The sequence below is a fragment of the Mus caroli genome, chromosome 7 (assembly GCF_900094665.2).
Source record: "Mus caroli chromosome 7, CAROLI_EIJ_v1.1, whole genome shotgun sequence".
Classification (NCBI taxonomy): Eukaryota; Metazoa; Chordata; class Mammalia; order Rodentia; family Muridae; genus Mus; species Mus caroli.
In genome coordinates this window covers 68,042,513-68,069,233 of record NC_034576.1, presented here as the reverse complement: position 1 = coordinate 68,069,233, position 26,721 = coordinate 68,042,513, and the positions used below count along the sequence as shown (strand labels likewise).

The 26,721-nt window shown below is 41.7% G+C and overlaps 1 protein-coding gene across 10 annotated transcripts in view; it reads left to right on the top strand.

The window, feature by feature from the left end:
- Tjp1 (tight junction protein 1) overlaps nucleotides 1-26,367 on the top strand; it is a 233,112-nt gene extending 206,745 nt beyond the window's left edge. For 3 of the 10 annotated variants that reach the window (XM_029479116.1, XM_029479117.1, XM_029479118.1), the window contains 15 exons: nucleotides 53-187; nucleotides 307-402; nucleotides 3,338-3,420; nucleotides 4,126-4,336; nucleotides 4,589-4,689; nucleotides 7,698-8,048; nucleotides 8,375-8,614; nucleotides 9,261-10,130; nucleotides 10,249-10,346; nucleotides 11,450-11,677; nucleotides 16,184-16,350; nucleotides 19,358-19,832; nucleotides 21,295-21,512; nucleotides 22,745-22,888; nucleotides 24,865-26,367. In XM_029479116.1, coding sequence (XP_029334976.1) covers nucleotides 53-187; nucleotides 307-402; nucleotides 3,338-3,420; nucleotides 4,126-4,336; nucleotides 4,589-4,689; nucleotides 7,698-8,048; nucleotides 8,375-8,614; nucleotides 9,261-10,130; nucleotides 10,249-10,346; nucleotides 11,450-11,677; nucleotides 16,184-16,350; nucleotides 19,358-19,832; nucleotides 21,295-21,512; nucleotides 22,745-22,888; nucleotides 24,865-24,959 — 3,512 coding nt within the window. In that variant the 3' untranslated portion in view covers nucleotides 24,960-26,367. The remainder of the gene's footprint in view (nucleotides 1-52; nucleotides 188-306; nucleotides 403-3,337; nucleotides 3,421-4,125; nucleotides 4,337-4,588; nucleotides 4,690-7,697; nucleotides 8,049-8,374; nucleotides 8,615-9,260; nucleotides 10,131-10,248; nucleotides 10,347-11,449; nucleotides 11,678-16,183; nucleotides 16,351-19,357; nucleotides 19,833-21,294; nucleotides 21,513-22,744; nucleotides 22,889-24,864) is intronic. The other 7 variants (XM_029479120.1, XM_029479119.1, XM_021166165.2 and 4 more) reach the window with 7 other exon arrangements.
- Nucleotides 26,368-26,721: the final 354 nt, after the last annotated feature.

The following is a 26,721-nucleotide window of genomic DNA, read 5'->3' as shown; positions in this document are numbered from 1 at the left end:
AGAGCTGAGCAGTTAGCCAGTGTACAGTACACACTTCCAAAGACAGCGGGTGGTGATCGGGCAGACTTCTGGAGGTTTCGAGGTCTTCGCAGCTCCAAGAGAAATCTTCGAAAAAGCAGAGAGGACTTGTCAGCTCAGCCAGTTCAAACTAAGTTCCCAGCTTATGAAAGGGTTGTTCTTCGAGAAGGTAGTTTATTTCCCATAGCTTAGTGTATATTTCTTCGTGGCAGTATGTTTCAGGAAGTGGAAGTTTAAAAACGTTTGTCATATCTTTTATTTTTGTTTGTTTGTTTAATTTCTCTCCAGCTGGATTCCTAAGACCTGTAACCATCTTTGGACCAATAGCTGATGTTGCCAGAGAAAAGTTGGCAAGAGAGGAACCAGATATCTATCAGATTGCAAGTGAGTAGAGAGGCTCAGCACTGACCTTCACTGGGCTTCAGCATCTTTCTTTCTCTGTCTCAGTCTTCATAAAGTACAACTTGGTGAGAAATCTGCACGTTATGTCATTGTTTTTTTTTTTTCTCCAATTTTTTATTAGATATTTTCTTCATTTACATTTCAAATGCTATACCGAAAGTTCCCTATACCCTCCCCCTGCCCTGCTCCCCTACCCACCCACTCCCACTTCTTGGCCCTGGCGTTCCCCTGTACTGGGGCATATAAAGTTTGCAAGACCAAGGGGCCTCTCTTCCCAATGGTGGCCGACTGGGACATCTTCTGATACATATGCAGCTAGAGACACGAGCTCTGGGGGTACTGGTTAGTTCATATTGTTGTTCCTATGTCTTTGTTTTTAATTTGAAAGGAAGGCAGAACAATTGTGTCTACCAGTTCCTGTGCTAAGAAGAGTCACCAGTTTTGAAATTTTGGCTTCATGTGAAAGCTGCCTAGCTCCATGATCTTGTTGACCCTTCACGGTAGCACTGTGTCCAGCATTGCTACACACCTCTTAGGTTTAACATTTCTTTTTGATGGTCACTAGTGAGCATGGCCTTTGTCTCAGCCTTCTCTCACTGAGCCTAGGTAGGGACGTTTAATAACTAACCTGCAGAAATACGTAACAGGGTGATGGATTGTGCCCATGTTGGTATCTGCTGTATTGTAGACATCAGTCTGAGGCAGTGAACATGGAGGTGGAAGTGCTCTGTATACCAGTGCATTGCTGCTTTATCCTCTGACTATTGTGGTGGCTGGAATATACAACCTCAGTCAGAACCATTTGGTGTGCTTTAAAATAATGCTTGAAAACTCACACTGAATGAAGTGTTCTCATATTTCACTCTTTGTGAAAGTTAAAATAATAATTTTGACATGTTATCACCACCCCTAATTTCCCCATTATAATTTCTTTTATAATTTTCCAAGTTCATTTTTTGTGATATTATAAAGGTTTTTATTCTCCTTTTTTTAATTGAATATTTTATTTATTTACTTTTCAAATGCTATCTTCTTTCTCACCTTCCCCCCCCCCCCCCCCCCCCGGAAACCCCCATCCCACCCCCCTCCCTTTTCTCCTTCTTAATAAATAATAAAATGTTTTTATTGTTTTTCCTGAACCTTATGACTTCTTTGACTTTTGTATAGTTTCTACCTTGTGTTTCACTCGTTTATCTAAGGAGATAGCTTTTCCCATACTTACGATGGTTTTCTTATAGGAAGGAAGAAGCCACAGAATGTGACCACATTGTGTTTTGTTTAGTGTGTGGGTAGTATTGTTGTCCACAGGATTATGTCCACAGGATTTTGCTATTAGACTCTTTGACATTTTAAAATATACAGTATTAGAGTTTTTATATTGCTTTTAATTTTATTTTGATGTAGTTTAATGATGATATTTATTTTCTAAAAATCAGATTTTCATATACTAAAATTTGAGCAGATTAAAAAAAATTCCCCCTCTACTTCTTTCAGATGTCATTTAAAAAAATCCCCCCCCCCCCTTATTTTTTCAGATTTTTTTTTGGCTATTGTACAGCAGGTAGCATTTCTCCTGAAGAACCAAGTTTGTAGGTTTCACATGGAGGGAAAGCAAGTTTGAAGGTTTCTAAAACTTAGCTTTAGGGGATAGTATATTGGTTTATGCAGATTATGCCACAGCCCCACATGAAACTTAAGAGTTAAGGGATAGAAGCATTTTATTCTCCTGGAAGTCCCAGCTCATTACTCACGTCTGTCAGGTTTGGTGGTGTTGCCGTCCGTGCCTTCCTGTGAAGCGTGTCTTCTGATAGTCTCCGTCTCTATTACTGCTTACTCAGTGGTGCCACTGGTCCTTTCTGCCTTTTCTGACCTGAGCCACCAGAGCTGCTTCCCTTCCCCACACACAAGCATCACTCTTCTCCTTAGTGAAGCAGTCAAGTAATGACACGTGTCCTCGGGCTGCATTAGACATGTGAAGTATAAGGTAAGACAAGGCTGCCCCACAGCGTCCTCTCCAGCTCCTCCTGGCCCAGTGCTTACGCTTCTGGGAGTACCCGTGAGGTGTCTGACTGCACCTCCAGGCCTCTGCAGCAGCCTAGTGGATCTCAGCCCGCCATGGCTGACTGGCTCCAGACAGGAATAGCTTCCCTGTGTCTGGGTGCCACAAATGAGACGAGATTTTTTTGTGACACTGAGGGGGAAGTTGGGAAACTAAACTTCAGACAAAGGACAGAAAGCATCCTTAAGCCCATAGCTTCTGGGATTTTTAGGAATATTAATTATTGAAGAACATTGAAGAAAAGGTAAGCATATCAAAACTCAGTTTTAAAAAAAAAACAAATAAAAAATAAAAAAAATAAAAAAATAGCAAACAACAGTTTATTATAATTTTACTTTCCTGGCCTTAATAAAAGCAAACTCATCAGTATAATTTTTAAAATCTTCATCTCATGTAAGATGAGGTATTTATCACATTTGATGATTTTTCTGTTGTGACCTTTCTAAAGGTACCACATCATAATAATCATTTTGATTACTAAAGTTCTTGCCTCCTTAGTTTACCCTGAAAGTAAGCTCTGCACTTGCCTTCTCCTAATCCTGGTTCTCTTGGGAAACGTTGTCTGACCTAGTATAGGGGTCTTACAGGGGTCAAGGGTCAGGGGTTAGGGAGTAGATGGCTACCTCCTTTAGTGATTTCCACCCTTTGTGATGGAAACATTTTTGCTTTTTACAATAAATGAATAGGGGCTTTCCTTGATGGTGTGCTACTGACCTCTAGTGGACAGAATCCATACTGCAAAACATGCCTGGCTCCATAGCCAGGTACTATTCCAGCGTGACTGTAGTGCCCACTCTGAGAAATTACGATCTAACCAGTGGAAATGCTGTCTTGTTTTTGTCCTGTCTCCATGAATAGAAAGTGAACCACGAGATGCTGGGACTGACCATCGTAGCTCTGGCATCATTCGCCTTCATACAATAAAGCAAATCATAGATCAGGTAAGTTATTAAAAGTGGACCTATCCTATAGAGCTTACGGTTTGAGCTTACGGGAGAGATCCCCAACACCATTGCTGGTGTAGCCTGGGGGTATTAAGCCCTTACTGTATAGAAGCATTAATAACCGTTTCAAAGAGATATCTGTGATCAACATCAGAAGAACCTTCATTGCTATAGAAATACTGATGCTTAGATGTATTTGACACTGTGTTATAGCAGTGCATTTCCGAGCGTATGTCTGAAAGGAGATGTCAGTAACGTTAAGTTGCTGCACTGGCTTTTACAGAATGGACACAGGTAGTGGTTGTTAGCTTACAAGTGCTATGGCTGAATCCTAAAAATAATAAGCCAAGCAGTGGTGGCGCACGCCTCTAATCCCAGGACTTGGGAGGCAGAGGGAGGCGGATTTCTGAGTTCAAGGCCAGCCTGGTCTACAGAGTGAGTTCCAGGACTGCACAGAGAAACCTTGTCTCGAAAAACCAAAAAAACAAACAAACAACAACAAAAAAAAAAAACCAAAAAAAAAAACTGAAAAAAAATTTTTTTAATTGAGCTAGAAATTCTGATTACAAATTTTTAATGAGTGCTCCTGCGACATAGCAGTCACCACATTCGGCTAACATGGAAGTATAGCAGAGCCTGCAGCGTTTTTTAAGAAAATCAGTTTTTATGTTGCTTAGTATGTATTTTCTTTCCTGTCCCTAGGATAAACATGCGTTATTAGATGTAACGCCAAATGCGGTTGATCGTCTTAATTATGCGCAGTGGTATCCAATTGTTGTGTTCCTTAACCCTGACTCTAAGCAAGGTGTAAAAACAATGAGGATGAGGTTATGTCCGGAGTCTCGGAAAAGCGCCAGGAAGCTATATGAACGCTCTCATAAGCTTCGCAAAAACAATCACCACCTTTTCACAAGTGAGTATAGGAGTAAAGGTTTGCTTTGAGCTTACAGTGTTCAGGCGTAATATAGAAGTGAAAGGTAGCTGTTCAAATGCTAGAGCTGTCATGGGCTCTGCTTGGAGAGCTTGATTGAAAGGAGAAGTGTAATGAATGCCAAATAGAAATTTGAAATACTTGTACTATCTCCTCAGACTGATGATGGACAGGGTTGGGTGTCCCTTGGGGCAGTGTTCTAACCATTAAACTACGTTGTTCATTAATTTTCAGCTACAATTAACTTAAACTCAATGAATGATGGTTGGTACGGTGCCCTGAAAGAAGCCATTCAGCAGCAACAGAACCAGCTGGTGTGGGTCTCTGAGGGGAAGGTATGGCTTCCTACCACTTTTCACACTTGCTAAATTATATAACTAATTAAAAATGTCTTTGGTTACTGCTTTTATTTTTTTCTTACTAGGTAAGATTTTTAAGAAATTTTGGAAAAGCTTTTATAATGCTTTTTTTTTTAAAAATCATTTGTATGTAGTGGTTCTAAAGTTGAAAGCATATCATCTTTTTCTCCTCAACCAAATTACTAGTCTACTGGGATTGTCTGTTAAGAATTCTCAGATTACACTCAAAACCAGGTTTGACTCTGTCCTTATGTGGCTGGGGAGAGAGAACTTTGAACTTGCTTCAGGTTCCTCCCCAAGGTGAAGGGATTTCTGGCCTATAAAGACAAGTACTGTAGGGGGAACACCGCCCTCCAGTGGCCACCAGGAGTGTAGCAGGAGCCACTAGCCACTGAAGCTCCACAAAACACTGAAAGGAAGCACTGTGCCCTCCTCGCAGTTTACCTTAGGAATTAATCCCCCCACCTCCTCCAGTGGCACCTTGAGCATCCTTAACAACCAACTGGAAAGCAGTAACCACACTAGTGTGGATTTTGGTTTTTACAAATAAATAGCTAGTATTAAAGTAGCTGCTCTCTGGTGTCAGCTTGGTCTGTAGCAGTCTTTGATGGGACAGATCTGTTACTTTGGAGAGAGAATTGTTTCCTTAAAGTACACTGTTGGAGGAATCTTTGTTTTTAGTGCCTTCTACCTTCGTCAGGTCCATGTGGTTGTTAGGACTATTGAGAGAGTTCCTCCCTCTGCGTTTTTGGCTTGTTTTTGATTTTAAGTTTTTATGTTGCGTTGTTTGTTTGAGTTTTGTGTTTTGCCCCTGCATGGACCCTCCCTCCCTCCCTCCCTCTGCCTGGCTGTTGTGCAGATGCTCCGGCAGTGCATGCTGCATGTTCAGTGAGTCCTATCCAGAAACGTGTGGCCTCTGAAGGAAAGCTGTTAGCCGCTTATAGCTAGAAGGAGCACCACTGTTCTCAACGACTATAAAGTATCAGAGCCACTCTCACTGGGAACCAGCATGGGTGGTAGACTGCAGATGAGATAGTAGACCACTCTGAATAGCTCACTGTACCACCTGCAGCAACACACCAAAGTTCGCTCTCGTGGCATTTGATAGAAGGATTTAGTCTTCTTCATGTTAATCATGTGCAACTACATAATTCTCATAGTACACTTTGCCAAGTAGAATGTCTATAGCCTTCACTTTGAACTGAGTTCTTAAAATTAGTCTAAATTTATTCTCCAGATATACAAAGTTATACATACTTGTTTGCAAGTTTATTTTTTTAATCCATAAATCTTAATTTTCTATGATTTCTATCTGTAACACTTTTATATACTTAGTTTTGTTTTAAAATAGAGGATTACTGCAACCTTTTATGAAAGGGAAAATGAGATATTTATTATTGCTTAGTTTGATGGCAGTTTGTAAATCAGAGAAGTATTATAACTTAAATCACACTTGGTTTCTCTTGTTGCCCCTTCCACCCAAATATGTTTTATCAGATGGATAGCTAATTGGAGACAAGAAAAATTTCATTTTCACCAGCGTTTCTGAGTTTGTCATTTTGACTTACTTGCCACAGAGTTACCTTTTTTTTTTTTGCAAGATCTGACACACTCTTATTTTCCCTGCGAAATCAAGAAATGTCATCCCGGAGAGTTTCTTAACATTAAGACATAGTATTTCCTACTTCAAAACAGCCTATGGCTCTTGCTCACTTGTGTATTTCAAGAAGCTAGATAGATTGGTGGTCCTGTGTTTCTTCTGCAAGCTTGAAATCGCTCCCAGCAAGTTAAAGGTTAAAGTAGATGGCAAGGAGACTTCTCTTCAGCAGTAGCCATTACAGAAGTCAGTGCTCAGTGAGATTGTCCTGTAGCAAGCCCAGCCCTGGGGTTTCCTGCCCCTAGCCTGGCACAGCCTCCCTGTACTCATCTTACCAGAAAGGCAGTGCTTGAGGTCAGCCTCTCACTGAAGCCTCAAGCGAGGACATGAGAAGTGCTGTTGAGGAGATCTGGCTCCCAAGACCGTGCTTGGCATAGGAGACTCAGAGCTGCACCAGCCCTGCTGGTTACTACTAGTGCATCTGCCTAGAGAGTGAATCTCAACATTTCTCACGTAGTGTTCCATGCTGTAATGGAGGGAGAAATCCTTGTGATTTCAGGATTCTAGTTCCGTCACTTGTCATGCGGTATCTTCAGAGACTGCTCTGGTTACCCAAGTACTAGTTTCAGACCTGGTGGTCAGTGACAGCCTGTTGACTACAGCCGTGGTTGCCTTCCCTCCTAGACGTCTCATTTTCTTTCTGGGCTACTCTGGAGCTCATCACCATAGATTGTTAGGATTGACTCAAGTCTTAATTACTTGCAAAAGACAAACATAACAGCATTTTCCCCTTTCATCCATTGGTTACTATGTCTGTGAAAAATAAGAAAGAATGTCTTCTTAATTGGATAGCCACCTGGCAGGTGATAGCTTTCTGTTATTTTGTAAAAGCTTTAAGGACCAAATTCCAATTAAAAAAAAAAAATTGTTTCCTAACTATAAATAGAGTATGTCTTACTCAGATTCCCGTGGGTTGATTTGCATAGTTGTTCTCACAAGTGCTGTTCTGTCAGTGTGCCCGTGTTTGTGTGAGCTTGGTTTAATAGCATTCTCTTCTTCGCCTTGCTTTTTGGATGAAAAGCTAGCAACTAGGTTTATATCTGTGTGTCATGCCAGAGGTCTTCCTGTTCTCTGTGGCTAGGCCCTGGCTTTGTCCTGGCTAGTCAGCCTCTGTTTGATTCATCCAAGCCCTTCCGATCTCAGGGGATGCTATGTGTATCTGCATGTGTGCTTGTACAATCTTCTTGACCTTTCCTCATCAGAAATTTCAAGAAATAGATATGATTTCTCCAAAGAAAAATATTCTTTTCAATCTCTCTTGTAAAATAAAGGCCATCTCTTAAAGAACTACTGAATAAAATTTTTGATTTACTTTCATTTGACCCAGGCGGATGGTGCTACAAGTGATGACCTTGATTTGCATGATGATCGTCTGTCCTACCTGTCAGCCCCAGGTAGTGAGTACTCAATGTATAGCACGGACAGTAGACACACTTCTGACTATGAAGACACAGATACAGAAGGCGGGGCCTACACTGATCAAGAACTAGATGAAACTCTTAATGATGAGGTGGGGACTCCCCCGGAGTCTGCCATTACACNGTCCTCTGAGCCTGTAAGAGAGGATTCCTCTGGGATGCATCATGAAAACCAGACCTATCCTCCTTACTCACCACAAGCGCAGCCACAAGCTATTCATAGACTAGACTCCCCTGGACTTAAGCCAGCCTCTCAACAGGTAAGCAGCAAGCATTCGGTGCTTAGAGTTCGAGGTGCATTATGAAGTTTGAGAGTGGGTGATAAGTTAAAGAATCTACCTTTTCCTCCTCAGATTACAGCTTCATCTTGAATTTCAGATTTCAGAGTACCAAGGGCTTTATTTTGAGCTTTCTGCATTCATCTTACACAGCATTATAATGAAATTTTTAAAGAGAAATATAGCCTATGAAGTCATAGCTAACATTGTTAATCAGCACATTTAATGTCTACCAATCACTATTAAGTTGAGCAAGAGGTTAGTAATAGACACAGACATATATTTAAAATATTTTAAACACTTCACAGAAAGCAGAAGCCTCATCTCCAGTCCCTTACCTTTCGCCTGAAACAAACCCAGCATCGTCAGCCTCTGCAGTTAATCCTAATGTCAGTGTAACTAATGTCAGCCTGGAGGAGCCTGCCCCAGCCCCTCCCGCCTCGCACGCATCCCAGGCTGGTGGTTTAGGAGCACCAGGTGCTGAGGCAGCTCACGTAGTGCTCAGAGGTGAAGGACCACCATTGCCGCCGCATGCAGACCCAGCACAGGTACCTGCGCTGCAGTGCTGCCCGACCGCTGCTCTCCATCAGCCCGGCCATGATCACCACTGCTTCGCCCTTTGCGTTTTCCTTCTGCTTCCCCCTTTTTTTTTTTAAACTGGGCTCATACACTCTAGTGCTTTCCAACAAGACAAATCATTTCAGTTTTGTAGTTTGCATGGCTTCCAATGGTATATTGATTATTTGTGTGACCAATCCTTTTAAAACTTGTGCTTCAATAATTTTTATTACTTTTAATTTTGATTTTAGTATCTTCTAGGCTCTTTTAATATATAATTGAGATTCATCATCACAACTTTATGTTTATATAAATTATGGTATCCATAAATTTTCTTCATGATTTTTATCTTCAGTGTGAAAATCAAATAGAAGCAGTCGTTCTGTGAATTACTTTTCTGCTAATGAGTACTCCTCTTTACCTTACCTGGGTTGGTATAAGCTAAAGCGCAAGCATGCCGACCTACCTGTAGTGTACATTTTTGAGCTCTCTCTACTAATCTGCTGTGTCCGCAGTAGAAGTGGTAGAATACACCATCTCACATTTTAAAATTATAACTTAACATGTGTCATTGCCTAATAAAATAGAGTTAAAAACAAGCCCCTGTGCTAAAATTTACTTATGTTTTAAATGCAGGTGTATAGAAAGGAGCCGTATCCTGAAGAAATGATGAGACAAAACCATATTTTAAAACAACCAGCTCTTGGTCACCCAGGGCAGAGGCCAGATAAAGAGCCAAATCTAGCCTATGAACCCCAACTTCCATATANAGAAAAACAAGCCAGCAGAGACCTTGAACAGCCGTCATACAGGTATGAGGCCTCAAGCTACCCAGACCAGTTTTCTCGGAACTATGACCATCGCCTACGGTTTGAAGATCGAATCCCTACCTATGAAGACCAGTGGTCATATTATGATGACAAACAGCCCTACCAACCTCGGCCTTTTGAGAATCAGCATCCCCGAGACCTGGACTCCAGACAACATCCNGAGGAGGCTTCAGAACGAGGTTATNTCCAGCGTTTTGAAGAGCCAGCCCCTCTGTCATACGACAGTAGAACACGCTATGAGCAGCTGCCTCGAACCTCTACTCTACGACATGAAGAGCAGCCAGCCCCTGCATATGAGGTGCACAACAGGTACAGGCCAGAGGCACAGCCCTATTCTTCAACAGGTCCTAAGTCATCTGAGCCCAAGCAGTACTTTGACCAGTACCCGCGAAGTTATGAGCAAGTACCACCACCAGGCTTTACCTCCAAAACAGGCCATTACGAGCCTCTCCATGGTGCTGCAGTTGTCCCTCCTCTGATACCTTCCTCTCAACATAAGCCAGAAGTCCTGCCCTCGGCTACCAAACCACAGCCTCCACCCCCAACCCTAACTGAGGAGGAGGAGGATCCAGCAATGAAACCACAGTCCGTGCTCANCAGAGTCAAAATGTTTGAAAACAAAAGATCTGCGTCTTTGGAGAACAAGAAAGATGTGAATGACACTGCCAGCTTTAAGGTAAGACGTGTGTCTTAGCCCAAGTCTGTGGTATAGACTTAGCGTCAGATGTGTCCTAACTCCCGCTTCCTCCTGATGACAGCGTTCTTGCTAACTGTTTCTTTCTTGTTTTCTGCAGCCTCCAGAAGTAGCATCTAAACCTCCAAGTGCTTCTCTTGCTGGCCCTAAACCTGTTCCTCAGAGTCAGTTTAGTGAGCANGACAAAACACTCTACAGGTGGGTGTGCTGCACAGCAGTCAGCGTGAGTCTGAACAGGAAAGCTTGCTTTTTAGAGAGAAACTGATGACTCGTTAGTGACGGGGAAGCGTGAGGAGGAAAAGGAGCCCTTACTCTCCAAGCTGAGCAGCCAGCTTTCCTGACAAACCTGACCACAGGGAGAGAGTTCGCATGGCTCCTGTGAACAGGCTTTAGCAAACAGATGTTGGGAAAAGTTGGGTTGGTTTGTTTTTAAAATAAATGATTGAAACAAAAGTCTTTACGCCATATTGTCTCCATTTTAAGTACATTCAGAGTCTGAAGTGTTGGTTTGTAGGAGTGAAAAGAAACTCTGGCTGATTGAAATCACCACAGTTCTTCATTTAGGGAGCAGATGTAAAGAACCTGCCGTTGTTCTCTGTGGAGCTTCTGGTTGAGTAGCACACAGCATATGTTAGAGTAGGCAGAGAAGTCAGGCCTCCCTCTCTTGCCCCTGTGCTGTCAACTATGCCCCACGGGGACATTCTGGGCCAACTCCTTTGCTGCACTTACCGGATAATAGGAATGAACTACTGTCCAATGTAGTCAGCTGTTTCATGACTTGTCTCCTTGTTCCACCCTCAAGGATTTTGGGTAGATTGGGCTGTTTGCTTATAACGAGAATCATTTATTGGTCCTAGATTAAGGTTTATAAACAATCCCTTTTAGTCTTGATTCTTTAAAGTACCTTTTGCCGACACTGATAGATTGCTATTGTTCTCTAGAATCCTGATTTCTTTCCTCTTTCATTGCTTCTCACCTGCTATGAACCCCCTGAACAAACAGGCATTGAGTTTCCTAATTGTACTGAGATACTCCTGTGGCAGAGGGCGCCTGCGTTTGCATGTGCAACAGGAATTTGTTATTTCAGAATATACATGCTGACTTTTTGACTATGCCATTAAAACCCAAATAGTCATAGCTGACAATAAAAAGAAGAAAGTATAAAACAAACAAGATAGACCATTCCTGAAGAACAGCACCTGTGCACATAGACAGGAGGAAAGTCAAGATTAGATTTTTATGTTCCATTGTCTTTGTAAAATTAATACCTAAAAATTGTTTTACTTGTTCCTCACAATCAGGCTCCCAGAGCCTCAGAAACCTCAAGTGAAGCCACCCGANGATATTGTTCGATCAAATCATTACGACCCTGAAGAGGATGAAGAATATTACAGGAAACAGCTCTCTTACTTTGANCGAAGAAGTTTTGAGAGCAAGCCTTCTGCACATCTTCCTGCTGGCCATCACTCAGAGCCTGCTAAGCCAGTCCATTCTCAGAGCCAGCCCAACTTTTCTAGTTACTCTTCAAAGTAAGTCCTTTCTCCTAAGACTCACCTAGATGAAATGAAAGTTTCAGTAGGGGAATGTGGAGTTCAGGTTCTAAGGAAATTGGACACAGTGTATCACCGCACAAGATGCAGCTTTCTAGAGGCTGTAGTTGGTGGGTTTTTACTCTTAACCCTAACATCAGATACAGAGTTTTGATGTAAGGAAAGTTGGTGAAAAGAGTGAGCTTCGGCCCTCAGGTGACGACGGTGAATCTCCAGTCTCTCCATACAGGCATATACACTCGGTGATAGATAACCTTTTCCTTACTTTGCTTTTGTCTTTAAGACTTAAAACTAGGTAGGTGAGGGGGTCATAGGGAACACTCAGGTATTTTTTTGGTTTCACAAAGGTGAGGAGAACTGTTTCTGTCTCGATTTTTCGAGCATGGGAGTTTGTAGAGTTTCCTAGTCCGGCTTTACAGATGATCGGGTGAGATGAAATGACAGCTTTCTTGCTCTCAGTCTTCCCCTCTGTTTGCTTCTCTCTTCTTCTGTGACTTCTGTGCTGGTGCCCTTTTTTCTTGTGCCTGCTGGACTAGTGCTTTCTGCTGCCGGTCCATCTCTGCTCGGATCCTCACCCGCAGAAATTAGGACTGAGAGTTGGGTATGATCCAGCACAGGCACCGGTGGGCTCAGACTCCACAAAACAAGACCCATAGAAACGATGGGTTTTGTCACAAAGAATTCATTTATAAAATTATGGGAGCTGCCCAAACAAATCCTAAAAGGCAGATGGTCTGGAAAGCAAGGTCAGAGAGGTACTTGGGAGCCTCAAAATTCAGAGAAGGACTACATTCTTTACCTGATAATTCCTCTGATGTAGTCCAGAGGAATTTCAATCCACTGAAAACCCATTTCTAATGCCCCACCCAGCTCAGTCACTTTAAATGGAACTGTGGCTCAGGCATAAAACATGTGAGTTTTGTGCCCAGGATTAAAGGCATGCACATTGTTACTGACCCTCAACTCTTAGGATGATGTGAAACCATTATGTAGTACTGAGGAAACTTCTTTTAGATTATATTTTGAAACTTGTAATATTGAAGACCCAATTTAGTTACTTCTGTTTTCTGAGATATCATCAGTAAAGATTTAGAACACCTTTCTCTCTCTAAGTCTTTGGTTCTATTGAAGAAACCAGTTTAGGAGAAGTACAGATGCATACTTTGTATTGCCAGTGTCTAGATAGAGTACCGAGTCATTTAAGCTCAGTTTTTCATGAGGCAAAGGGTATATTCTGTAGTAATTTTATCTTTAAAAACAGTGTGTACAAGTCTTTTGCCCACATGTATGTATGTGCACCATACATGTGCCCAGTGCCCACAGAAACCAGAAAGGAGCATCATATCCCTTGGAATTAGAGTTAAATATGGTTATGAACCACTGTATGACTGCTGGGAACTGAGTCAGGGTCTCCTGCAAGAGCAGCAAGTGCCTGTAACTGCTGAGCCATTTCTCTAGCCCCATGTAGACATTTATTTTAAATATATCTTTAAGAGATAAAACAAAATGCAATTTATTTGTTTAGAAAAGGTGGGTGTACCACACTGTGCCCATAAATTTCATAGAACAACTTTTGGGAGTTGGTTCTTTGCTTCCACGGTGTAAGTCTAGGTATAGCGAGGATGGGAGGGTTGACCTCAAGTTGTCAGGCTTCTAAGCGAGGGCCTTACTTGCTGAGCTTGCTTCTGGGGTCCAGAAGTGATCATTTTTAAGTGTTCTGTGAAACTCATGAATTCCTGTTAGAGGGGGGACCCAAGGGATTTAAAGAAATAGGATATAGCCTTAAAAATTCATTTATGCCTGGGTATGAAAGATGGCTCAATGGTTAAGAGTACTGGCTGCTCTTCTAGAGGAATTCAATTCCCAGCACCCACCAGGCAGCTCACAACTGTCTGTAACTGCAGTTTCAGGGGACCCAACATCTTCACACAGACAAAGCACCAATGCACATAAAATAAAATTTTAAAAATATTTATGTCTAAATTTGCCTGTGAATCAGATAAAAAGTTGTTGGGTTTTTGGCTTTTTGTTATTGTTGTTGGTTTTTGTTTGTTTGTCAGTTTTTGAGACAGGGCCTCACTGTATATTGCTGGCTGTCCTGGAACTTAATGTGTAGAACAGGCTGTCTTCAAACTCAGAGAGATCTGCCTGCCTCTGCCTCCCAAGTGCTAGGATCACTACCAGGCCTAGCTTGGAAAGCATTTTTGATTTTATGTTAATTGGATTATTTTTAAGAGTGAAAATTTAGTTATTTGTTTAGTTACATAACGTTCAAATGGGCTCTAGAGCACTGCCTGGAAGCCAGCATTTATTGATTTGATGGGGCTCACTCAGTAAAGGGTACCGTGTGCTAACTGCATCAGTCATCTGCCCACTGCTAGTGGCAGGTCTGGGAGGAGCCTGTGCTAGCAGTGGTTCTCGCAGGGAGTCTTTGCCATTGAATGAAGTAGTATCTGTCTCTTTTACCATCTGAGGACTAAATGTAGGAGAGAGATCAGTGGCAGGCAGTTCTTTGTTGTTCACGATGAGCGTGTTGTGTGTGGCAGCTTTACAAATAAGCATCTTCCCACCGGAGATTTAGCTTACTACTGGAGGGCTTGCTAGAAAAGAAAAGAACACCATTGATCATGGCCATGTTCGAAAGGTCCACGTGTTTTCATTTGCCAGTTTGTCTTTATAAGGGGTCAGAATACCTGCCAGACAAGAGACATGTGGCCCTTCTCCTGTCTTTACTTATGCCATTTCTTTTGCCCAACCTTTTCTTTTTCTAAATTGGGCTTTATTTATTCATGATTTGTTGATTATTATTTGATAATTGCTTATTGTCTTACTTCGTTACTTTCTGTTTTGTTTTGTTTTGTTTTGTTTTGTTATTCATGGCAGGGTTTCTCTGTGTAGTCCAGTCTGGGCTTAAGATATGCCTGCCTCTGCTGGGCATTAAAGGCACAAACCACCACCATCCAGTGACTCTTTGCTTTTATTTTTGAGTGCTGCTGGGTGTTGAGCCCAGGACCTGAGATGTGATGGGCAAGTGCCCTGACGCTGAGCTGTACCTTATTCTGGCTCATTTCTCTGCTCACCATTAGCTGCTGCGGCATAGGTGAGCTGAGGACACAGAAGGCAGTGTGAGGACACAGATATGTGTGTGGGTAGGATATAACTAAGTTAATTATTGGTTAATACTATTGCTGATTCCGTTGGCTATGTGAGAGTGAGTAGTATGTTCTTTTATGAAGCAGGCTATGTTAAGATCATAGATGTTGGTTAATATTTTAAATGACATTTGAGTTCTATTTGCTGTAAATCTTAGTTAGATTGACCGTTTTCTTTCATTTTTCTATTGCGCTTGCTTTGCCATCACCTAGATTTCTTGGCTCTTACACTAGCTATGACTACTTGAAAAGGAACATCAAGTGGTAAGACTGGCTGGCATTGATGTGAGGCTGTTCCATGAGATGTCCCTCACTGTGTCATTGGCATTATGTGCACTTTCAGATCTTAATGTTGTCTTCTAACATTGAAGTCTAAATATGTGTAAGCAAGGTACCAGCTAATTTTGATGCTGTTCATAAAACTAGATTATTTTCAATAAATATTGTATGAAAACAAATACACATTTCAAATCCATGTTATTGTCTGTGCACATAATGCCGGGCAGCTTGGCACTCTGCAGTAAGGCTCAGGTGGCAGGGTTGCAATTATGGGTCTATTTAGATTCTTTTGTTTAAATTCTATGTGTTACTTATTAACAATTGGCAAATTTGAAAACCTAAGGGTGCATGGCACAATTTTTACTAGACAAGCCTTGTAAAGTAAGTAGTGCCCACTACTCTGGCAGTCGTCAAACAGAGCAAAAGAGCAGGAAACCAGGGCAGATTTTAAAGATGCCCTGTTTTTCTAGTGTTACTGGAACATAACCCTGCCTGTCCATTGACTGACTATGTCTAATTTTGCCTGGTAACAGCTAAGTCAAATAGCTGTGCCAGAAACCCTATGGCTCAAAAAGGCAAGTCCTTTTATCTGTCTCTTCACTGGAAAAGCTTGCCAGCATTGGGTCTATGACATCATGTTTTATGGTGCTTTGAGTATGCTTGACACCAAGATTTTGTACAAAATTAGAAGTTAGTTTAAGGAAGGTTTGTGCCAAAATAACATTTCTCAAAATATTTGCAAAACTTCCTTAAATCTACTATTTTTATAAATATCACAAATATTAAAAGTATACCCAAAATTTCATCTGCCTTTTAATAGATATCTCCTGGATGTTTTACTAATATTCTTTAAGTACCTGTGCTGTCTTGACATTTCTTGTGCTGATGAATTTGTTTGTATATTTTGGTAGAGTTGCTACCTATACTCATGAGAATAAGTTGTGAAATTGTGACATTTCTAGATACTTTTTTTTTTTTTAAAGAAACAGCAGCAGTTTTGTGATGGGGTTCATTTTTCCAGCATTGAAATTTCTTCTCTTTTTCCTTTAAATAGGGGAAAACCCGAAACTGATGCTGTGGATAGATCATTCAGTGAGAAACGTTATGATCCAGCCCAGGCCACGCCTCCTCCTCCTCCGTTGCCCTCACAGTACAGCCAGCCAGCTCCCCCTCTGTCCAGCTCTTCTCTCCACATACATTCCAAGGGCGCCCAGGGCGAAGGTAGGAAGTTACGACATCGACATATTACTGTAATAGAGTAATGGTTATGAAGTTAAATTCTTACAGGTTTGAAGCTTAGGTGACTTTAATTTTTTTTTTTTTAAGTCAAAAAAATGCTTGGGCTGGTAACGGTGAAAAGTAAAGATTTTGTCGAAAATGTATGTTATTTCAGCATGGTAGTTCATGTCTTTAATCCTAGTGCAGAGGCCGTGAATCTGAGTTTGAGACTACCCACCCTAGTCTGTATAATACGTTCCTAGCCAGCTAGGACTGCATACTAACTCGCACAGAAAAGAAAGAAAGTGTGTTGTGTGTTACCTTCTGTTTATTTAAATGACTGTTATATTGCATGAGCCTTGTAGCTAAATGGATTTTTGTCAAAACACCCCCCCAACCCCTGAACCCCTGTTTTTTGTTTTTTTTTTTAACATAACTTAATTTTATATCAATTTCTACATCTTGAAAGCAGTACCTGTTAATTGATGTGCCTCAGTTTAAGTATTTAAGGGCCATAGAGATGGCTCAGCAGGTTAAATTGCTTCATTGGGCCTGATGTGAAGTCCAGCCCTGGAACCTGCATGGTAGAAGGAAAGAACTGATTCCAGCCACTTCTCTGCTGACATCGTACACTCTCAGTGGTACGACACACTCACACATGCTAAACAAGATGCCATTTTAAATATTTGAATAGTGTCTTATAAGACTTGTTATGCTCCATCTTAAAATATGGACATAAGAAAGCCATACAGTTTTACACAGAAAATGGCTTTTCATCTTTCAGTAAAATCTCAATGGATGTAGCTTACTCATTTGAATAGCTAGATAATATTCTACCCTAATAGAATAAAATTTTTCTCTTCTTGACATTTGTTAGTACCTATCTATTACCTATTGGAGGGCGGCATTCTTGAAACAAACCAATTACTGTACACATAGCTCACTCATACTTGGAGATGCATGTGGTGGTACGTGTCTTTAGTTCTGGCACTTCAGAGACAAAGGCTAGCCTGGGCTAAACAGCTTTTTTTTTTTGTCCTGGAACTGACTCTCTAGACTAGACTGGCCTTGAACTCAATAGATCCACCAGCCTCTGCCTCCTGATTGCTGGGATTAAAGGTATACAACACCATTGCCTGGCTACACAGCAAATTCTGTTCACAATTAAGAGACCTACCAAAGGAAGAAAAACAAATGTTTAAATAGACATCTTTTGCTGATTCCCCTCCTTAAGGAAGAAAGATTTGTTTTCCCTAAGTGATGCCAGCTAGAAGATTTTGTTGGTATTGATTTGTTTTAATAGGTGCCTTTTATCACAGTTAGGAGCTGTCTCTAGTCTTAGTTTGCTGAAAGCCTTTTGTTGAGCGTTTTTCTCTTGTGAGCTCGAGAGATGGCTCAGTGGTTATCAGCACTTGCTGCTCTTACAGCGGGCTTGGGCTTGGCTCCCAGCACCACATCAGGCAGCCCTTGACTGACTGACTCCAGATCCAGACGCTCCAACATCATGATCTGGCCCACACAGGCACTAGGCACATATGTGGGAAACACACATACATGCATCTGCACTCACATATACATAAAATAAAAATCCAGCACTTGGGAGGCAGAGACAGGCGGATCTCTGTAAGTTCAAGGCCAGCCTGATTATAGAGCAAGTTCCAGGACAGCCAAGGCTACACAGAAAAGCCCTGTCTGGGAGGAGGAGTCTATAAAATTAAAAATATTTACTTCTCAAATTATCAGGATTATCTGTTTTTTCTACCTTATTATCTTAATGTGGTTATATTATTGTGCTCATGAAGAATTTAGATTCATAGTTTTCTGGAAATGGCTTTGTCTGATTTTGTTATCAGTGTTGTACTAGTTCTGTAAAAGAGAGCATAGCTTTTCTTTTCCTTTATCTTTTCTTTAAAACAAAACGAAAAACCGACATTTTCCCACCAGTGTTCCTTTTTTGTGACTTGCTAGCAGTTCAGTGGTTCTGTTCGCTGCCGCTCCGGCAGAGTGCAGCCGGCAGAGCGCAGAGCCGGCAGAGTGTAGCTGTCCCTGCTGCTCTCCACATCCATGGACACTTGAGTTGCCCATTTGTCAGCTTTTCCTGTTCCCTGGTTGTGATATGATCTTTAACGATTAGTTTATTTTTATTTCCTATTTCCCCAATGGTTAGGTTAGTGTCTTACTACACAGTGCTTGGCGATTTACACAGAGGCAGGTGTTCTTCACGTCTGCACAGAGGATTGATACTGGTGACCACTTCAGACGGTTTGAAAGTATCATCTACTGGTGTCTCAGGCAGGGCTTCTATTCCTGCACACACATCACGACCAAGAAGCAGTTGGGAGGGGAAGGGTTTATTCAGCTTACACTTCCATACTGCAGTTCATCACCAAGGAAGTCAGGACTGGAACTCAAGCAGGTCAGGGAGCAGGAGCTGATGCAGAAGCCATGGAGGGGTGTTGTTTACTGGCTTGCCTCCCTGGCTTGCTCAGCCTACTCTCTTATAGAACCAAGGCTACCAGCCCAGAGATGGCACCACCCACAAGGGGCCTTTCCCTCTTGATCACTAATTGAGAAAATGCCTTACAGTTGGATCTCATGGAGGCATTTCCTCACCTGAAGCTCCTTTCTCTGTGATAACTCCAGCTGTGTCAAGTTGACACAAAACTAGCCAGTACAACTAGTATGTAGCTGCTGTGCCTTTTTTTTTAATGCTTTGGTTAAGGATGAGATTTCAATACTGATAGGTTTCATATAATCAAAATTGTCATTCTGTTTCTAATTTTCAGTAGATAGTGGGACAGAGTTACTCAAGACATGTGTGGCCAGTGCTTTCGTAGCCTCTTTCTGAATCTGAGGCAACCAGCTACACTCCAACTTGTCAACATCACATGGGACCTGGGACTTTACCTTAGGACATGCTAATGCCAAAAGAAAGCACAGGGTTGTTAGAATGATTTTCAGAGAGTTTTTTTTTTTTAAATGTATGTATGTATGTATGTTTGTTTTTCAGGCAATTCAGTATCATTGGATTTTCAGAACTCATATATGTCCAAACCAGACCCACCCCCATCTCAGAGTAAACCAGCAACTTTCAGACCACCAACCCGAGAAGACCCTCCTCAGACTTTCTATCCCCAGAAANGTTTCCCAGACAAAGCTCCAGTTAANGGAGCTGAGCAGACTCAGAAAACCATCACTCCAGTGTACAATCGATTCACACCAAAGCCGTACACAAGTTCTGCCCGGCCGTTTGAACGCAAATTTGAAAGTCCGAAGTTCAACCATAATCTTCTGCCAAGTGAAACTGTACATAAACCTGAATTGTCTTCAAAAACTCCCACTTCTCCAAAAACTCTTATGAAAGCTCATAGTTCAACACAGCCTCCAGAGTTTGACAGTGGAGTTGAAACTTTCTCTGTTCACACAGATNAGCCTAAATATCAAATGAATAATATCAGCACCATGCCTAAAGCTGTCCCTGTGAGGTAAGATATGAACTTGCCTTTGTTTGTTTGTTTTTTTAAATTGGAAGGCAGAGTGATCCCGGTCTCCCAGGTGCTGGGACTACAGATGTGCAGCTATAGTTTGAAGTAGTTTATATGATAAAACTCGAAATGATAAATTACACCAGTAAACTGAACTGTTACTATAGTGGATACCATTTTGTAGAACATCCTCCAGGAGGTGAAAGGTGTTAATCAAATTCTAAAGCTAATGAGCACATAGCATCAGTAAGTATTGTCATTATCCCTGTGTCACCAGTAGCTCAGGTTAGGGAACAGAAGCCAGTTTGCCCAACCAGCATCATATAGAAAGCTAGAGTGGGGTAAGTAAGCCTGTGGTCATCTAATCTCAAAGCCCAAGTGTGATGGACAGATACATCTACCCTAGCTAGGGTGCAGGAAAGAATGGAATGTAGTGACCTCAGAATGGCTATTGAAGGCAGTAGTAAGAAAGATGGTCGAGTCTACCTTAGCCTAACTCAGGCAGGCTTTTCTCTGTCTGCTTGTTACTTAGTGATTGAACAGAGCCATCTGACCACATACTGCTGACTCAGTTCAGCCCCTTTAGACTTTCTCAGGTTGTCCATGAAGGAGACGCACTCACAGGGAGAAACAAGGGCCATGAAGACCACCTGAAGTCTGCTTCTCAAGATGATTATGTCAGTCAGTAGCAGGGTTCTTGCTATGCATGGCTACCTTGTGTTACCACATCAGGTGATAGGCGCCGGTCCCTTTCCATTTGCTTCAGCAGTCTATCCCTGACCCTGCCTGCGCTCATGCTGGAGAGAAGCTGACTTCAGTTCACATACTTCAAGTTGTTAGGCCATCTTTTCTATCACATTAAAATTGTGGCTTAAAACTTTATATCACAAAGTCTTGATAGTCTAGCTTCCAAGTTTGAAATGTTCATTGATAGTTTCATCCTCTGCCTTTGTCTTTTTTGGGGTCTTTAAGTTATACCATACCAGACCTTCTTACCTTGGAACCTTGGAGGCTTTAAACCTTTGTCAGCTTGGGCAGTGGGATTCAGGATGTCCCAAGGAAGGGCACTGTGTGTGTGCGCGCACTGAAATTCCAAAGCTCTTTTCTGTGCTACACTGTTTCCTGTGTAACCAAGTGAGCGTTAGCCACTCTGTGATTTAGAACACCCATCTCATGGATGTTCACTAAGACCCACAGTAGCTGTGAGACCAAAGAACCATGTTTGATACATTGAAATTACACTGGTAATTATAGTAGCCTCATTCTTTACTTTCAGAAAGGCAGTTTTGATTTTTCCTGAAAGGGCATACTCTTAGGCCTCTGAGTAAGATTTTTCACGTGTTTAAGTAAAGAACTTCAAAATTGTTCAGAGACATAAGGTTAAATACTGAAACTATAACAGCAGTAAAGGGAAGTCTGTGCGTGTTACTAGGATTTTCACTTGCCATTTTTGACCCCCCAGTCCTTCAGCTGTGGAAGAAGATGAAGATGAGGATGGTCATACTGTAGTGGCTACAGCTCGTGGCATTTTTAACAGCAATGGTGGTGTGTTGAGTTCCATAGAAACCGGTGTTAGTATAATTATCCCACAAGGAGCCATTCCTGAAGGAATTGAACAAGAAATCTATTTCAAAGTCTGCAGAGACAATAGCATTCTCCCACCTTTAGATAAAGAGAAAGGTAAGTGAGCTTATTGTCTGCTTCCCTGTAATAACTCCAGCGTAGCCCTGAGTGACCTGCCACAGGGAGAAGCAGAAAGCCTACCTGGATGTTTTAGGCTAAGCACAGCATTTTCTTTGTACAACTGAGGGCCTCTCAAATGAGCCTTCTGCAGAGAAGTGGTGCCACTGGCATGTGATTGGGGGGTGGGGGCCATAGGAGGCCCAGTACATGTTTGGCGGCAGGCCTCTCCCATGACTGCTAGGTTATTTGCCTGACCCAATCAAATTTGTAAGCCCATCTATCTCAAGATAGTTGGTATCAACAACCAAGAAGGCTTTGCCCTTTCTGTCAACTATTACCTCAGGAGGCAACACTATTGAACACTCAGCACAGTGAGTGGCATGTCCTTAGAAGGTGGGAAGCATATTTCTGAACAGTTTTAGGAAGCCGAGAATGTCATTATTTTAATAGCCTTCCTAGATCCATCAGCACATTGATGAATTGAGGTGTGATTACTTTTAGCAGTTCTTGATGTCACTAAACATGGTATTGTAACCCACTTTCTAGAGGTATTCTGCCTTAAAAACAGTAGGACTCATATTGTTGGCCCTGCTTGAATACCTAAACACATGTATAGCAAACACTTAAAAATGAAAAGCATAGGTTAGTAGGGATGGCTCAATGTGCAAAGGTGCCTGCTTCTAACCCTAGAGATAAGAATTTGATTCCTGGGCCATCATACATACAATCAAAGGAGAGAACTGACTTCCTGCAGGTTACACTCTGACCTTCACTAGCACAGCATGGCATGTGCACGTTCCCCCCCCCCCCCCCCCGCAAATAAGGTCCTCCCCACCCCAACCCCCAGGGAATGCCAAAAAGTGCTTTGAATATGTTGTGCTACAGACTTATTTGGTGGAATTCAAATTTAATAGCCCCTGGTTATATGGGATTTTATAGTACTAGAAATGTAAAATGGGGCATCAGAGACAGAGTGTATTGGTTATATGTTGAAGTATTTTTTCAGCCACATTGTTAGATAAAATATTAAAATGAATGTCACATTTCTTTTTCCTCTAATATATCTATTAAAATCTTACAAATTACAATTTTAGTGTCCACCGTATTTTTCTTAGCACTGCTATGGAGAACTCCTGTCATTTGGCTGTAGCAAATGTGTACTAGGAGGGATTGTGTCTAGTGGGAAGACTTGAGTCATCTCTGCTGCTCCTTTCTCTCCGTGACTCCAGGTGAAACTCTGCTAAGTCCCCTAGTGATGTGTGGGCCCCATGGCCTCAAGTTCCTGAAGCCCGTGGAGCTGCGCTTGCCACACTGTGCGTCCATGACTCCTGACGGTTGGTCTTTTGCTCTAAAATCATCCGACTCCTCGTCGGGTATGCTCTCCTCACTCTGTCTCTGGGCTTTGGGAACTGTCGTTGATTAATGCCTGAGCTCTTGGTGCTTCCCATGCTGAGTGTGAGCAGATCTTCCCTCTGTCCCTGTGGCCTTGGAAGCATTACTCGTGTTTTAAACGTGCGCTTTATATGCTATAAGTGCATATGGAACCATGGCGACTTTTCTACCTTTTAATAATTGGCAATTTGGCTAAAAATTGGCTGTTCTTGGGCCTTAAAAGATTTATATAATCTATCAGATTTTTCCAAGGCGCAAAGTATTTATTATACCAACCTTAGAAAGTTTCCACAGTGATGGTGCCTGGCCAGGGGGGTGGTTTTTTCCAGCCTGAACCTCTCAAGTAACTCTTGTTATGCACTGTTTTAAGTGACTTTGGCTCATTGGCTCATGATTTCAAAGCTTGCATTGCATTTTCATATTTCTTGATTGAGTAACTTAGAAGTCAGTCTTTACTGCCAATTGTTCACCCTAACAGGATCCTTAGAAAAACAAAAATGTAAAGTTTTGCCCCTAAATTTGTATAAATCAGTGAGTATTAGTAAGTTTCAGTTTGGTCCAATATGAAGTAAAGGTTATATAGTACAAAGTTTACAGTAGGGTCATATTTAAATATTCCTTTGGAAGAAAGCGTTGGAGGCTGATTTTAAGTAGTGAAGGAAAAGTTAAGCAGTATTGAGAATGGGCACTGAGAGGCCAGAGAATGCTTCAGTTCTGAGGGAGGCCGGCTTTATCTAAACTGCCTGCTGCAAGTGGCCTTACAGGATACACAGATGAGCTACATGTTTGTCACTTCCAGTGAGTGTGGGCTACTGTTCAGTTGTGCTGAGACCATACTCTTTCTGTGAGCACTGAAGTGTGTTCACCCAGAAAATAGATACACCTTTGTGTGACCCAGTACCGTGGTAGACCGTATTGCTACTGCTCACCGAGCTGCTCCGTAGGTGAGTGTCGGTAAGTGCTGACGTGAGTGCAGCAAACACTTAAAACATAGTGATGAGGGAGCTGCCTTGCATTTCTAGAGTTGTCTGAATAGTTTGTCCGTGATTCCCCATTAAAGCGTGGGATTCATTATCAAATGTGATGCATATCCTACCGTGCATAGAGGACACAGCTGGTATAGTTGACAGCCATCCAGTTGTTAGAGGGGTTGCCTGGTGTATCACAAGAGGGCTAGTAGCTTCTCTGTCTCAGTTGTCTCACACTGTCTCACAGGCACAGAAGCTTTCCTGGCCTAGGCCTATTGGAAGGGGAGGAACAGTCAGCAGCTTTGAGTCTCAACTCCCTCGGCTACCACAGAGGCAGTTTCCCATTGTTCATGGGTCATACCCACTGCCAGGTCTCTGTGCAGGATGTAAATCTGAAAATACCAAGGGTTTCTTTAAAACTCAAACACTAAGAGCTACATAGCCAGTGGGTGTTTGAATTCCCACAAATGCCACAAATGATTTTATTGCACAGCCAGAATTAGGGAAGGCTCTGGTGTTGTTTTGCTGGTTTGGCTTGGTAAAGGGGAGGAGTCTTCAGGAAGTAGGTGCTACAGAACTTGGCAAAATATCCTTTGTTTGCAGTAACTGAGTGTGAGCAGTGTGTTCTTACATTCAGCTCAAATGGGTTGCCATACAGTTGTATCCAAAAGGACGGTGCTAATAGCTGTGTACACTGCGGAGCAACCCCAGTTGTCTCAGCCATGTGATTGTCTGAGTCTTTATAACTTTTATTCCTACATTAAAAGTCCAGTGAATCGGATAACAAAAGAGACATCTAAAACAGCTTTAAGATGGTTGTAGCCAGCAAGTCTACTTAAAACACTTAAGTTTGGATAGAAGTATACTATTTGAAGAAATAGAAGAAAATTCTAATATGTGTGTTTATATTTGTTCCATTAATAGCAAAACATTGTGGGTAGCAGTCTACACAATCATGAGTGACATCAGAATCTTTTTTTCTCTCATAGGTGACCCTAAAACCTGGCAAAACAAGTGTCTTCCTGGAGATCCGAATTACCTTGTTGGAGCCAACTGTGTTTCTGTCCTGATTGACCACTTTTAATTCTTAGTGTGTAGGACCTGGACTAAGCAATGTGAACGTGGATTGAACTTACTAAATCTAAATGGAACCACTCTAATGAGTATTATATTTTCTTAGAATTTATACTGCAATTGGTAGTATTAAGCATTTGTTGGAACTGATGAAGGTTAGCGAGCATGCCCCTGAGCCACGGTCAGAAAACATGCTACAAGCTATGTGTTATTGAGTGAAGAACTGTCAGGCATTGGCTAGAGGTTCAAAGATATTTTTGCTTTGTAATGATTTTTGTACTTTTTTATGGTCACTGCTTAACTTCACATACTGATTTCCGTTAAAAATACCAGCCAGTAAAATGGGGGTGCATTTGAGTTCTGTTCTTTCCAAAGTACACTCAAAGTTTATTATGGCCTTGGCCTAGCATACACATTTTATTTTATTATGCATGAGGTAATGTGCACACATTTTTTACAAATGCACCTGGAATATATAACCAGTGTAGTGGATTTAACAGAAATGTACAGCAGGGGGATTTATAACTTGGGGAGGGAGGGTCAAATGAAGACAACTACTTATTGTATATGAAAACACATTTCTCTTAGGGAAGGACACCAAAGCATGTGAGCCCGGTTCATGGCCTCTGAATCTATAAATTAACATATCACCACAGACATGTAACCAGCAGGAATGCCTTACCCTCATGGGTTTAATTCTTCCATCATTTCGCTGTGTATTACTAAGTTTTTATGAGTTCTGTGCATATCTAGATACTGTACCATGGAAAAGACTGAGGAGATTGTGGACTTGATGGTTTCGGAAATGTGCAAATTACCTGGAAGAAAATAATGGTGTGACTTAAAATATTTTTTTGACAGGGGGAGTGGCAGTCTTCTGTTCTTTGGGCTGTGCATCTGAGATGTTTGATGCTTTCAGGACGCATGTACATAATGCGTGCATACCACTTTTGTTCTTGGTTTGTAAATTAACTTTTATAAACTTTACCTTTTTATACATAAACAGAACCAAGTTTCTAAGGCTACCTTTGTATTCTCTCCTGTACCTCTTGAGCCTTGAACTTTGACCTCTGCAGCAATAAAGCAGCATTTCTACACATACAAGGTCATTTTTCTAAGAAAAGAATGCACAGAGTTGTTACATTTTTAAGTGCTGCATTTAAAAGAAACAGTTACTCTAGTTTGATTAAATTCTTGCAAAGTATCCCTTCTGTAAAATTTGTGATACAATACTGTGCCCTAAAGTGTATTTTTTTACTAATAGACAGTTTATTATGGCACATCAGCACGATTTCTGTTTAGATAATACACCACTACATTCTGTTAATAATCAGTAGGTGTGAAAGGATTTCTTTTGTGGTTATTAAAAAAAAATCTCAAATTTCTAAATCTGCAAGAATAAAACTTTTTAAAATACAGTGTTAGCTTGGTTATTTGCTCTGTTTCCCATTCCAAGCGACTTTATAACCCTGTTTTATGTGTGTGTGTGTGTGTGTGTGTGTGTGTGTGTATGTGTAGGCCAGAGATGGATGTCAGCTCTCTTCCTGTCAGTGTCCATCTTATTTTTGAGGCAGGATCTTGCCTTGAACCCAGAGCTCTGAGATTGCTAGCCTGGCTGGCCAGCAGGATTCAAGGGTCTGTTTGTATCTCCTCCCAGCCTCCGGTGACTGGGGTGTAGACATGTCCCATCTGCAAACTCAGTCTCTGTTGGTGCTGGACATCCAGACGCAGGTCCTCACGAGTGTGAAAGCAATGCTTTTTACACACTAAGC